The sequence below is a fragment of the Melanostigma gelatinosum genome (genome assembly GCF_949748355.1).
Source record: "Melanostigma gelatinosum genome assembly, chromosome: 2".
Lineage (NCBI taxonomy): Eukaryota > Metazoa > Chordata > Actinopteri > Perciformes > Zoarcidae > Melanostigma > Melanostigma gelatinosum.
The window spans coordinates 30352681-30365028 of NC_136635.1; the positions used below are offsets into that span (position 1 = coordinate 30352681).

Here is a 12348-nt window from a genome sequence, read left to right on the forward strand (position 1 = left end):
GTCTAAACAGAACAAAATCATATTTTTTATTTGAAAAAGGTCACGGAGCTCTTTGAAGGTTTGGATAACAGAGTTGAATTTGTCCAAATAAGCGTTTCATCTTTCAATATCTTTGAGGAGGAAGTGCATCTCTGGCTCAACCCTCGCTTCCTGAACGGTGACTATACTCGTTGCTGTGATTTCTTTTTGTTTCCTATTTGGATTTCCAGTTTGTGTTCGCTGAGCCGACAGCTGAGAGACATTCTGCCAATTCATAATCTCTTTTTAACTCTCTTCATCAACACAAACACACACACAGATTCACTCTGACCCCCCCCTGGAGGAAGATCAAAAGCCAGCTGGTCAACACCTTGGACTCGGCCAGCTGTCACCAGGTGTGCTGTGAGAGCACCTTCAAAATGGTTCTACTCTGCCTCAATCTTCAGCAATGGGAGAAATGGCTGAAAATCGCCTCGTCAGCGGTCTCGGGCGGAAACCAATTAGAAGCCCGTATAGCTGCGAGCTGACCGGTTGATTATCTTCCGGCTCGTTCGCACAGCACACTTAGCGGGTTAATCCTCAACAGCCTCTGGGTGTTTCTGCACACACTCTCTCCAGCTGTTGTCACCAGTGTGGTGGCGGCTGCTGCCTCCCTGTGTTTGCACACAGTAACTGCTGCTGTAACGACACCGATGCACAGTCACTCAACAACGACACGAGCTGGCAGAACACCTCCCGTTGCAGGCCGTGCACAGCCGTCATGGTATATACAGTGAATGCACTCCGGCAAAGCAGCCGGCACGACTGCGGTTCGCGTCCCAGATGGCCACAGTGCAGCAACATTGGGGAACTGGCTTTGGCTTAATACAGTAATGCACCTGTAAGCTGGCGCCCCATTGTGTCAGGGCCACTGGCTACGGGACACGTGCTTTTCATCTTTACACAAAGATGTTATCTTTTGGGCCGTTTCTTGGGGGGGATGACCCGATAACTGTGAGGTGAAGGACATTCAGTGCAGTGAAGTGATGTTTTGGTGTTTTTTTGTTGTTGAACAAATCACTCAGCAGCGTATTGTTGATCAATGTTTTATTCAAACTAAAAACAACTCACGAAGACAGAAACACAGCAGGTTAATTCAGTGTTGAGGCAACGGGGGAAATATCATTCCTCACCGATGTGTCCGTTAAATACAATAATAAATGGCGAGTAAAGTCAACAAAACCTTCATTCGTGACAACAATCTAAAAAAAGACAGACATCAGCAATAAGGCTGGAGGAGATGCAGAGTTACAGCTGACAACTTTGGCATCAGTGGATAAATCCTTTGTGTGTGTGTGTATATATATATATATATATATATATATATATATATATATATATATATATATATAAAATAAAAAGCAAACATGAAGCTCTTTCTTACGAGTAATATTAGTGGCACTAACTACCTTCACTCTGAGTGCTGAGCACCTCGCTGCATGTCTTTAAGGCGACAGAGTTGATTAAAAACGCAGATATGTCTCTCACAGATGGAGCCGAATCGGCAGCTTGAGTGCTGAATTGCTTCAAGAAACCTCGTTGTGTTTTATTTTTTCCCCAACAAATGAGATCCTCAAGGATCTGATCCCTCGCCCAATGTCTCCTTCCCCCTGTGTGCAAAGGCAAAGAAAAGAACCTTTGGGCTGTTTTGAGTATGACATGTGGTCCATGAAGTTACCTCCTTCACGCGCGCACACACACACACACACACACACACACACACACGTTTCTTCTGCTGCTCCTCTTAGTACGGCTCTGCCTTCAGACTTCGATATAGGCAGCATGTGAACACCATCCCTATGACCTGGGGCATGGAAGGAGAAACAGAATTTAACACCTCAATGGAGATATATATTTATATATATATATATATAAACACGTTTATTTGAATCTCTGCTCACCTGTACACAAGCGATCCCAACACCCACCGCTCCGATGATCTTCAGATGGTCCAGGATGAATTTCTCCAGCTTGGTGATGCAGCCTCCCTAAATGTTAAAAACAAAGAGGTTGATGTGGGATGTCTCACGGCCAAAAAGCAAAAGTCACGATGTCCGTTTTTGTCTCTTCTGTCTCTGCTGCTCTTAACACCTCAATGCAGACGAGACAGAAATAAAAGGTACATTCATATCACGGTGTCACCCAATTAAAAAGGGATGCTCCACTCAGAACATGATTCTACCAGGTTTCACTCTTTGGGTGAAGGTGGTTTCGTGTCTGAACGCGGCACCGGTGACGGCGATGAAACCGCAGCACCCCCCCGGCCTCTCACCTCCACCTTGTAGATGTTGGACGGGTGGTCCCTGCGGCCGCAGAGGTCGGTGCGCGTCTTGCAGCAGCTGTCAGGCACCGTCCTGCCGTCGGCGTCTCTGGAGCGGATCCAGACGCTCTCGGCCCAGTCCGACGAGCTGTTGCTGCCGCAGCACTTGAACTGAGACGGGGAGACAGAGGGAGACACGTTTCACATCTCGAGAGGGGCAGCTTTTGAAGTTGGATGAAAGACTTTAAGCAAAGACAAACATTGGTTTTCTTACCAATAGTTGTGAGGAGATGGATACTACTGTGATATCTGTCCCGAGGATTCTTGTCGTTAAATAACCGAGCGTAAAAAAGAAAAAGCAGCACTCCTAAAGACGTCATTTTAAAGCTTCAGGTAAAAAATAAGATCAACGTCGGCCTTCACAAGTTGGTAGATGTTTCCAGTGGAGTGGGAATCACCAGACGCCCGAAGATATTTAAGATCATCAGGATACGTGAGGCACGACACAATCTTGTTTTTCGATTTCAAACATTTTGCAATATGCTGAGTAAACTGCGAATTATGCCGTGAGTCAACATCTGTGTTATCTAATGCGAGAACGTTTTAATCATGTGACTAGAACTCCATTAACGTTGTAGACTCATGATCCTCATGAAGAAGTTATGATGTATATGCTCTGCACTGATACTGTATATATATCCTTGTGTCTGTACTTTGAATCTGACTCCACTGATTTAACCGGATGTTTTATTCACAGAGTGTATGTTTTATGTTTCTCTGTCCGGAGGACTGGCGGCGCCGAGGAGCCGGCTAACGGGGATCCAGTTCAGGAACACAGAAAAACAACTTGGGTTTGTCGGCCAAGCAGACAGACCGACCGACGCGTGTCATAAAAACCAAATTGACAAATTGGACCGTTCGTCTACATCGTCCAAAAACACTAAAAAGCTATTGTTGTGCAGAAGGTTTCATTTGTATTTGCAATATCAATAGTTTACGCAGTAAAAGATCGATACTTGGCCTCGGTTTCTTCCCCCACCCCTTGTATGCATCCATCCATCCATCCATCCATCAGTGCATCCATCCATCCATCCATCCATCCGTCCTGCTGTCTTACCTCCTGCTGCAGCTTGTCCACAGCCCTGGTGACGTGCTCGTGGCTGCTCTGTTTGTACTTCTGGGTCATCGTCTCTCTCAGGTTCTGCTTCAGCTCCACATTCAACTGTTGGGATGCACAAACAAACACACGTATGTATGTATGTATATATATATGCAGCCGTTCAGAAATATATATATGTGTATATGTGTATATGTGTACATACACACACACACACACACACATATATATATGTAACCACAGACGCCTCGGGCCAGCACAGAGCATGACCCGGTGATAAACATGTGTTGTTGTTGACTCGGCTCCTGATTCACAACGTAAACGCTCCAAACAGAGCAGCACATGAGGGCGAAGACAGAGGAAGTCTGCGTTTTAGGTTTCTTCTTTTGTTCTCTCGACCAGCGGCAGAAAAAAAATACTCACTGGAGGACCCGGGGGGGGGGGGGATCAGTTTCTATGGCAACAAGCCAGCTGGGAAACCACTGTAAATCAACGCGTGAAGGAGACATCAAGAGAGTGAATGATGAAGAGAGAAAGGGAGGTGAAGATGAAGAGGAGAGGGCGAAGGAAACGAGAGGCTTCATGTTTACCTGTCGACAGTCGGCTGCGGCAGAGAGGTGGGAAACCTATCGACAGGTGGGGAAGGCTGTGGCATCCGCTGCCGGTGAGAATAACCAGTTCACGCCGTTCAGAACTGTGCTGTGAAACACGCCACATGTCCGGGACGCCGATGCAAAAAGCAATATATCGGCGTTTGTTGCTAAATATCTGAACTAGTGAGCGTTTCTACAGGCACGTTCATCTTCACGTCTGTCCAAATATGTCATCACATCATCATTTCATCTTATTTGACCTTTGTGGGAAATTGTCATCATTTGCATATGATTTGCAGAGCATTCAGAGCTTCGTAGTATGTTGTTACTCTCTGCAAGTCATCACACCGCGTCTGCAGAGTTTTGATTTTGGAGAGAACATCTGTTTCAATCCAAAACCAGCACTAAAGTGGGTCTAAATGGTTGTGACACAGAGCATTCAGCCTCGTCATGTGGACTTCTGGAGGCGTTCTTTATTCCGTCTGGACTAAATGCAGCGAGAGTAACGCGGCCCGTCTGTCTTCTTCGTCTGATTTAGCCGCGCTGGCTTCACGGTGGTTAGAAGTCACAGCGCAGCCGTGTTTTATTACAACTCTTTTGATCAAGTGCTCAGATGAAGAGGCATGTCGAGCGTGCTCCATTGATTCGTTTAGCAGCGAACATAAGAGCTACGACACACAGACGGCTTTCTTTACTTCAACAAAGAGGATCAGCGATACAAAAGAAGAACGCATCTCAGAGGACAGACCGTCCTCATGAGATCCGCTTTAGTTACGACTACATTATTACTGAAAACAATTCCTCGGCTCATATCTGACAGACTCGTACAAACCTTCCCAGGGTGCATTGGGGGGGGGGGGGGGGGGGTTACCTGCTGATAGTAGATATAAGCCAGGATGCCGGCCAGGATCTCCAGCAGGAAGATACACAGCAGCAGGACGAAGTACTGAGGACACAGAACAAGAAGGAAACAGTCAGCGGACGGTCACGTCAGGAAGCAACAGTGAGTTTTGGAGATATTGGGCGTAGAGATATCAGACTTCTCTCCCGTATAATGCGACCATATGACCAAATAAAATACATTTGTAACTCGACAGAAATGTCTCCTCTTCCAGAAATCATGACCCGGTTACTCAAGACAGCCCATCGCCGTCGTTGTGAGCAGTTTCATTGTGTCGTATGTAATAGTATGGAAGTGTCATGTAAACTGTCAAATATGCAGAGTTGGCCAACACATTGTGTAAATACACAGTTGTATTTGGGACACTGTTGATTTATAGGAGCACAGAGGGACGTTTATGTAAATATCTTCACAAAAGTAGGACTCACTGCAGGGCTGATGTTGTACAGGTGTTAGATGTTAATAGTGCATGCAACATATCACCATGTTGTGGTTTCTATTGCTGATTTGCTGGACCTGGCTGATCCTGTGAGTTATCTCCCACCGTGCGCTTGCTGTTCAGCGTGTCTGATTGGTGAGCAGGCCGTTGGGAGTTTGTGCAAGTTTCCGCAGAATTAAGCACAAGAGGAGATATTATCAGACCGAAGGAAACCGTGACCCACATTCCTCCAGCCTGCTGCTACCAGAGAGAGAAGCAGAGCGTGGAGCTGGTCTGCGATTGGACAGCTGATTAGAACTGAGAGCCTGACCAACGTGCATTAAGCACCCTCTCACCAAGATGTCTGCCCGCGTAGCAGCAGAGGAGTTACGTTAGCTGCTCGCCAAACACAAAACAAAAAGTGGGCAAACGCTGAACCGCACGGTGTCTCTGGCTGCTGTGTTATCACGAGCACCCCCTAGTGTCAGCAGACAGTCAACGGCAGAATAAAACGAGCAAGAAAAGCTGTTTTTAAGAGGTTTGAGTCTCCACAACCACTAGGGCGCCTTGAGCAAGCAGCTGTAACCGGCTACCCAGAATCCTGTGCAGTTCGCTGCAGCAGAATGAGCGATGAGACAAAAAGAAGACAAAGACGAGCAGAGAACAGCGAGACGGACAGAAAGAGGAATGTAGAGCAAACTAAAGGACGGAGACACACTCAGACTTGTCCACAGGTGGATCCAGACTCTGCTGGGATCTGGCTCACGTTTCTCCCTCCTCTCCCTGAGTCATTGCACCGTTCTGTCACTTTTCCTCCTGGAAAACAATGAGGCTGTGTGTTTGCAGACACACACACACACACACACACACACCACACCCCTTTTCCCGTGGGGGAGTTTTCCTCTCGGTCTCACTGACCTCGCTCGTACTGTCCGTCTGATGAAGCCTCCTTTGATCTGAACAGAGGGCTGCAGACATGCTGGAGATGTTGTGGCTGCGTCAGGTGGTTAGAACTTGTGACTTTTAGGTTGCAGGACAGTGTGGCCGATCACAGCTGCTCTCATGTACTCTCACAGGTACCGGGAACTCACCACAGACAGACACTTCACCCCCCCTCATGTTTGCCCTCTTTAACAATCACGATAGCATCTCTGCCTGCCGACAAGTTGGTTCCTTCACTGCGATTCATCGACCTAATCTCAGCTCTTCCGGATCCGGAGCGTTTCAACGCCACACACACACACACACACACACACACACACACACACACACACACACACACACACACACACACGCACACACACACACACAGGTGACTTCATCTAATTTGTGTAAACTCTCAAGAATACAACTGCAAATGTGTCGTTTCGAGGTATAAACTGAGCATTGACGTACGAGGCAGAGCGCTGTTACTCGTCTTGTTGTTTTGGGGGAAGTTAACAATGCCGCGCCATCACTTTGTCCTGAATGCCGTCCTTTGTCCTCGAGGAGCTTCAGTACCGCACAAATATCCGGCTCCAAATATCCAAACATTTGCCCACAGTGTCGTGCGTCATGCACACATTTACCATGTCGATGAAATATGTAGCAGTGTGTGAACAGTACAGTGTTTGTGTGTTTGTGCATATTCAGTGCCCTGCGGGTCTCTGTTGACAAAACCCTGTGCTGTGTGCAGACGCTGCCTTTAACGGTACCTTTAAATAAACTGGAATTACCGCCTCGTCATCGCTTTATCCTATTCGACATTGGTGTGAAAATAAAGACGTCCTCCGGGAATAAAGAATACACCTTACGCCCTCCCGGTTTGTCTCTTACCACTCGCAGCAGCCTCCTCTGCTCCTTGAAGGTGGCGCAGCAGCCCAGCACCCCCGTGACCATCACGATGGCTCCAGCCAGGACCAGGATGTAGGCGGAGGCGGCGTAGGTCTTGGAGGAGAGAAGGCTGATGTAGTCGCTCTTCTCGACCAAGGTCCAAACGCCCACCGCCATCACGCCGCCGCCGGCCAACTGGGAGGAGAAGAGCACGCGATTGAAGAAACTAAGGAGACTCCGGAGGAGACCGAAGCCGAGAGCGACAAAGAGGTTTGAAGTATTCAAAGTGACGAAGGACGGAAACATGAACGCCGGTCAATGGTTCAATGTGAGCTGCAGCAATTGCAACTACGAATATGATGTTTGTCAAAATGTCAAACAATCTCTGGTTTCAGCTTCTCCAATGAGAGGATTTTCAGCTTCTCTTTGTTAAATATGTTCGTAATAAATATAATATCTGTGAGTTCAGGACAAATAAAACCAATCCAAGACGTCATCGTGGGCTCCAAAGCATTTTAAAAACCATTTCTTCCTTTTGTTTTACATTTTTAATCCATTAATTGAGAAGATAAGTGGCAGATTAATATCATACATAGATCAACAAATTAAATACTGCGATTTTTACCAATTGTTGGTCGGGGAAAAGGCTTTTTTAATATTTTGAGATGCAGGACTTTAACTCTACAGAGAACTCATAGAGTTTGAAGTCTGAAGGACTAATCCAACATTTAATAACAATAATCAATGCTTCAACCCAGCACGTAGCTGCCATATCCGACATCTTCAGCATCATTTCAGAGAACATGAGGAAAATTAAATCAATGCGATGTCACGATGACGAGTCAGCAGAAATCTGTCCTCGTGCCAAAGCAGTCAATTTAAAATAAGATTTAATGAATAAAAAAATGGAAGACGACGCCCAGAAGAAGCCAGACACCGAGTGAGACTGTAACCACACAACAGTGTTGGTACCACTATGAACGTTACTGAGCAGGAGCAGGAATTAGCTTCTGTTACAATACTCGACTTGATGAGAAAACGTTGTTGTAACAGATCACGCAAGACATGCAGGTGCTTGAGAAGCACTTCAGACGGACACAAACACTTTGGAGATGAAACCCTTTGTGCGATATAAACGGCGCCAGAGTGGAAACTTACCCAAAAGAGGAAGTTGAACGTGAACAGGAGGTATTTCAGGCAGACCGTTCCGCACGTTTCCCTTTTCTCCTCGTAGACCCCCATGCTGCAAGAGACGGCAGATCTCAGGTCAGATATGACGATGACAAACAGCAGGAGACAACGCTTCTGATTTCCAGTTGATGATACAAAATGCTTATTAATACTGTATTCCATTTCTGCCGGTAGATCCCCCGGATGCTCCACACTGGCCCTTTAATTGGAGTACAACGCAGGCTGGTTGCACTCGGGACACAGAATTAGAGCTTGAAATTAAAGCCAACCTTCCTTTTTATGGTGACTTGCTTTTAAAGAATGAGGCCGATGCAGAAGATGCAACCAGTGAGCCGAGTTACTACATGTGTGTGCGGAGAGGTCCGTGACTAAGCGCTGAGTGGGAGCTCAGAGTCGGGCCCAAGGCTGGAAATTAGAAACGCCCGCTTCGCTCGCCGCCCGGTACCAACGTCCAACGCTTCCAGAGGCCGAAGAACGTCTTCTGAGAACGGCAAAATTCATGTTTCAAGAATCATCCCAACAACCTCTGTGTTTAGACTGCAGTAGTGGACTGAAGGTTTATAGATCCCATCACAGAACACTCGCTGCCTTCATGGAACAATCTTTGCTCCCAAAGTCTCACATCTTTTCTTTTTAAACCCACAATTTTCTTGGCTCACTTGCTCCGTCAAGCCCAGACTCGCCCTCCGCTGACAGCCTCTTTCTCAAACTCTTCTTCTCCTCATGACTCCCCCCCCCCCCCGCCCATATCTTCCACTCAGATGAGTTCCCTGCATGAGTGAGTGGGTCCGTCTGGACTCTGTCTGGTGACCATCTGTCAGAGCGGGAACACTTAGCGTGACCTTGTTAATTAAATTCAAACAACACCTCACAGACAAAAACTCCTTATTTTGCTGTTTGGAGACAAAAACGAAACAGCTGCGTCAAGAGAAACACGACAGGAAGAAGTAAACACGACCTGTCAATCACTGTAAGCCCCGCCCTAAAGCATCCCCTGTTTGACCCTAATGGACCATCATGTACTAAGTGAACATCATGCTGTATTGAAGAAGACTTGAAACTAGAGATTGAGACATAAACTCATGTTTACAATGTTTACTGAGGGAATAAATCAAGAGAGAAGTAGAGTCATTTTCTATAGACTTCTATACAACCAGAGGAGTCGCCCCCTGGTGGACATTAGAGAGAATGCAGCTTTAAGACACTTCATCTCTGTGTCTCTTATTATCTCTAGATTATATCAGGATGTGATCTCATTGCTCAAAGGCACATTAAGCAAGACTGTTGCCCTGTCAGCAGAGATGCGTCTGACACACGCAGCATGAATCAGATAATGACCGTCTCGTCTACCCGAAGAGATTACGGTGGTGAAACACTGGAACAGGTCCAGAAAAGGTTTATTTACCTGTAAAAGCAAACGCATATAATTAAGTGTGACAGACGTTGCCGGTTTAGTGACGGTTGATGGTTATTTGAGGCATGTTGGGGGGGGGGGGGATGCAAAATGAGTGTATTAAATGACTGAAAGGTCACAATGACAACTGAAACCTTTAAGTTGTCATTGTTAGTTAATAAGGAATTAGTTAGATTGAATGTAAAGTAAAGCCTTACCAGCAGCAGTGCACTGATGCTTGCAGCATTTATTTTTTGTGTCGTTATTTGTAAATCAATTGGCATCTATTTTGATAATTGATGACGCGTTCTCAGTCTGCTTCTGCAATGTGATTAATTGCGGTTTTAAACTCAATATGTTGGTGCGTGATGTGATGTTGGACTCTGGGAAACTGTGATGGCCATTTCTTTTACTGTCTCCTTCCACTTCATAAACACATCGATAGCTGCAGCTTTACTTCAGATCATCTCAACAACATATAGTCACACGACAGGAAAATCACATCGGTTCTCAAATTTGACTGTCCACATGTCCACAGTACTCCACACCGTCAGTAAGCAGCTATGGAGACACAACTCTCAACATTTTATTTGAAGACTACTTTACAAATGGATTATCTGATTTGCCGAACAATGTCATCTCTGCATTGATGTTTTGGGGGAAAAAGAACAAAAGAAAAGTACAATTTCACATCTGCGTTATGAAAATTGAATTTGAAAACATCTTCTGTATTCTTCAGTTGAGGTGTGAGACACGGATCCTGATTCAAACACACTCCTCGTCCATTAAATTAGCAGACAAAGAGCCGAATAAAGTACTTTATGATATTTCCTGTGTGACAGTTTGTCCCAAAATCACAAATACACATGGTCGCTGTTCCCTGCCGTGTTATGTTCTTCATCTAGTTTGTTTTGGTGCAGATATTGGACATAGAGCTGCTTGCCTTGTGTCAATTATAATGTGGATATGCAGCTTGTGGTGCACAAAAATGCAAATAAATACATTTTAAAAACGCAACAGGAATGACTCTTTTCCAGAAATCATAAACCTCTGAGGTCTGCGGAATAACTTGAGTCGCCAGGTATATTTTAGGGGGGTGAACTCACACCAAAACAATCTAGATTGATAATTAGCACCACAGTTATGTTGGTGTCCCTTTAGAGAACTCATTTCTACATAATATTGCTGTAAAAACGACTTTTATCCAGTCAAACATGAACAAACCTGTACATTTAAATGTGTGTGTTTCAGATTCATACACCCACTCTCATTGTCAGGAGAAACTAGTGTTTCTGATTCAAATGACTCATTTCTGAAGCCTTATTAAATCACACCGGACACATTCATTCACTGAAGTTAGCTCGTTAGCACTGAGCTAACGAACCTCACCATCACCAGCCGTGCGTAAAACCGCTGGGAACCAGTTCCCGTGCTCTTGTGGTTCTTCGTAACAATAGTTAGAGCTCACGATAACATCTATAAAGCGTTAATAACCGCCATCGCGCTTTAAATCACCGTCACCGTGCGAGCTAACGCTAAAGTCACACGTCTTGGTGTGTTGTTGTGTAAAAACACGTGTTGTATTGAGATTGGATACTTTTAAGAGACGGCAACATGCGGAAAACCCTGTTTGATGGACGAGGTTGAGTAGAAAGCTGCTAAATGTTCCGTCTGTGTCGTAAAAAAAAGACTTCCTTGTCTGGTCGATGCTACACCGCAGTGTGCGCGCGCGCGCGCGCGTGTGTGTGTGTGTGTGTGGCGCTTACGACTCTTACCTGCCCCTGTTTGTTTGATCTGATATCGATGTATTTATTTAAGAATAAGCGATGATATGCGATGGGATATTCCTTAAAAGCCGCCTGTTTTCATTCCACCTTCCTCGGTTGAAGTGGTGCGTTCAGGGTCCGAACAGACTGAGAGGAGCTGGAGGAGCTGACTCCGCCCTGGGCCACCTTCAGTGGGGCTTGCTGTGTTTTTTGTTTTTTCTGTCCCGGGGCAACGCTTATGTGTGTGTGTGTGTGGAAGAACATTACTGCCACTGCGAGGACAAAATAAAGATCCTATGTCATCATCAGATAATAAGTCACAATGACTTACTATCTCATGATAACGACGCGATAGTAAGTCATTATTATGAGATAGTATAGTAATAAATGACTTACTAGCTCGTAATTATGACATAATAATTATACTCGACGGTGGAGAACAATGAGCAACATCTCTTCTCTTTTTCTTTTATTATTTATGTAAACATTCAATGTAACACTTCACTGACCCAAACAGCCTTCAATGATACTCTACATACTGAATCAACCTGGTGACCCATATTATGGACTGTTGTGGAATAAGACCGACAACACATTGACAGAGGCGCCTTCATTTCGTATTCTCAAACATAAGAATTCATTTAATTCCTCAAAAAAGAACTGACACTGACTTGTCTACCTGTATTAACGACTGGTTTCAGTGGGTAACTGCCCTGCAGCTATGGATCACCGTCAGGTGAGTTTTATATCACGAGTCACAAATGAGCCTGAAGGGAACACAAATTAGACCTACTTCTCTGCGCAGGTAAATAGTTTTGTTGTGTGTGTGTGTGTGTGTGTGTGTGTGTGTGCGTGCGTGTGTGTGTGTGTGGTAATACA

General features: G+C 45.4%; 2 protein-coding genes across 2 annotated transcripts in view; one reads left to right on the forward strand and one right to left on the reverse strand.

Annotated features, from left to right (window-relative positions):
- Positions 1-1050: 1050 nt before the first annotated feature.
- Positions 1051-11645, reverse strand: LOC306789518 (CD151 antigen-like). Its single transcript, XM_079285503.1, has 8 exons — positions 11479-11645; positions 8278-8362; positions 7123-7314; positions 4860-4934; positions 3396-3500; positions 2291-2449; positions 1920-2006; positions 1051-1822 (listed from the first exon to the last, which is right to left on the reverse strand). Exons 2-8 carry the CDS (start codon positions 8359-8361, stop codon positions 1763-1765), a joined length of 762 nt encoding a protein of 253 aa, XP_079141629.1. The 5' UTR covers position 8362; positions 11479-11645; the 3' UTR covers positions 1051-1762.
- A 545-nt stretch (positions 11646-12190) lies between these two features.
- The window catches only part of LOC306793986 (transmembrane protein 138-like), a gene marked incomplete at both ends in the record, with an annotated part of 7734 nt that continues 7576 nt past the window's right edge, over positions 12191-12348 (forward strand). The window contains one exon of the mRNA XM_079291832.1: positions 12191-12205. Within this exon, the coding sequence (XP_079147958.1) occupies positions 12191-12205 (15 nt within the window). The remainder of the gene's footprint in view (positions 12206-12348) is intronic.

Excerpts from the sequence above, each read along its gene's own strand:
- LOC306789518 (XM_079285503.1), bottom strand. The coding sequence starts at position 8,361 with ATGGGGGTCTACGAGGAGAAAAGGGAAACGTGCGGAACGGTCTGCCTG. Across the intron at positions 4,935-7,122 it reads AGAGGAGGCTGCTGCGAGTG|TACTTCGTCCTGCTGCTGTG; the intron begins GTAAGAGACAAA and ends CTGTGTCCTCAG. Across the intron at positions 2,007-2,290 it reads CCAACATCTACAAGGTGGAG|GGAGGCTGCATCACCAAGCT; the intron begins GTGAGAGGCCGG and ends TTTAACATTTAG.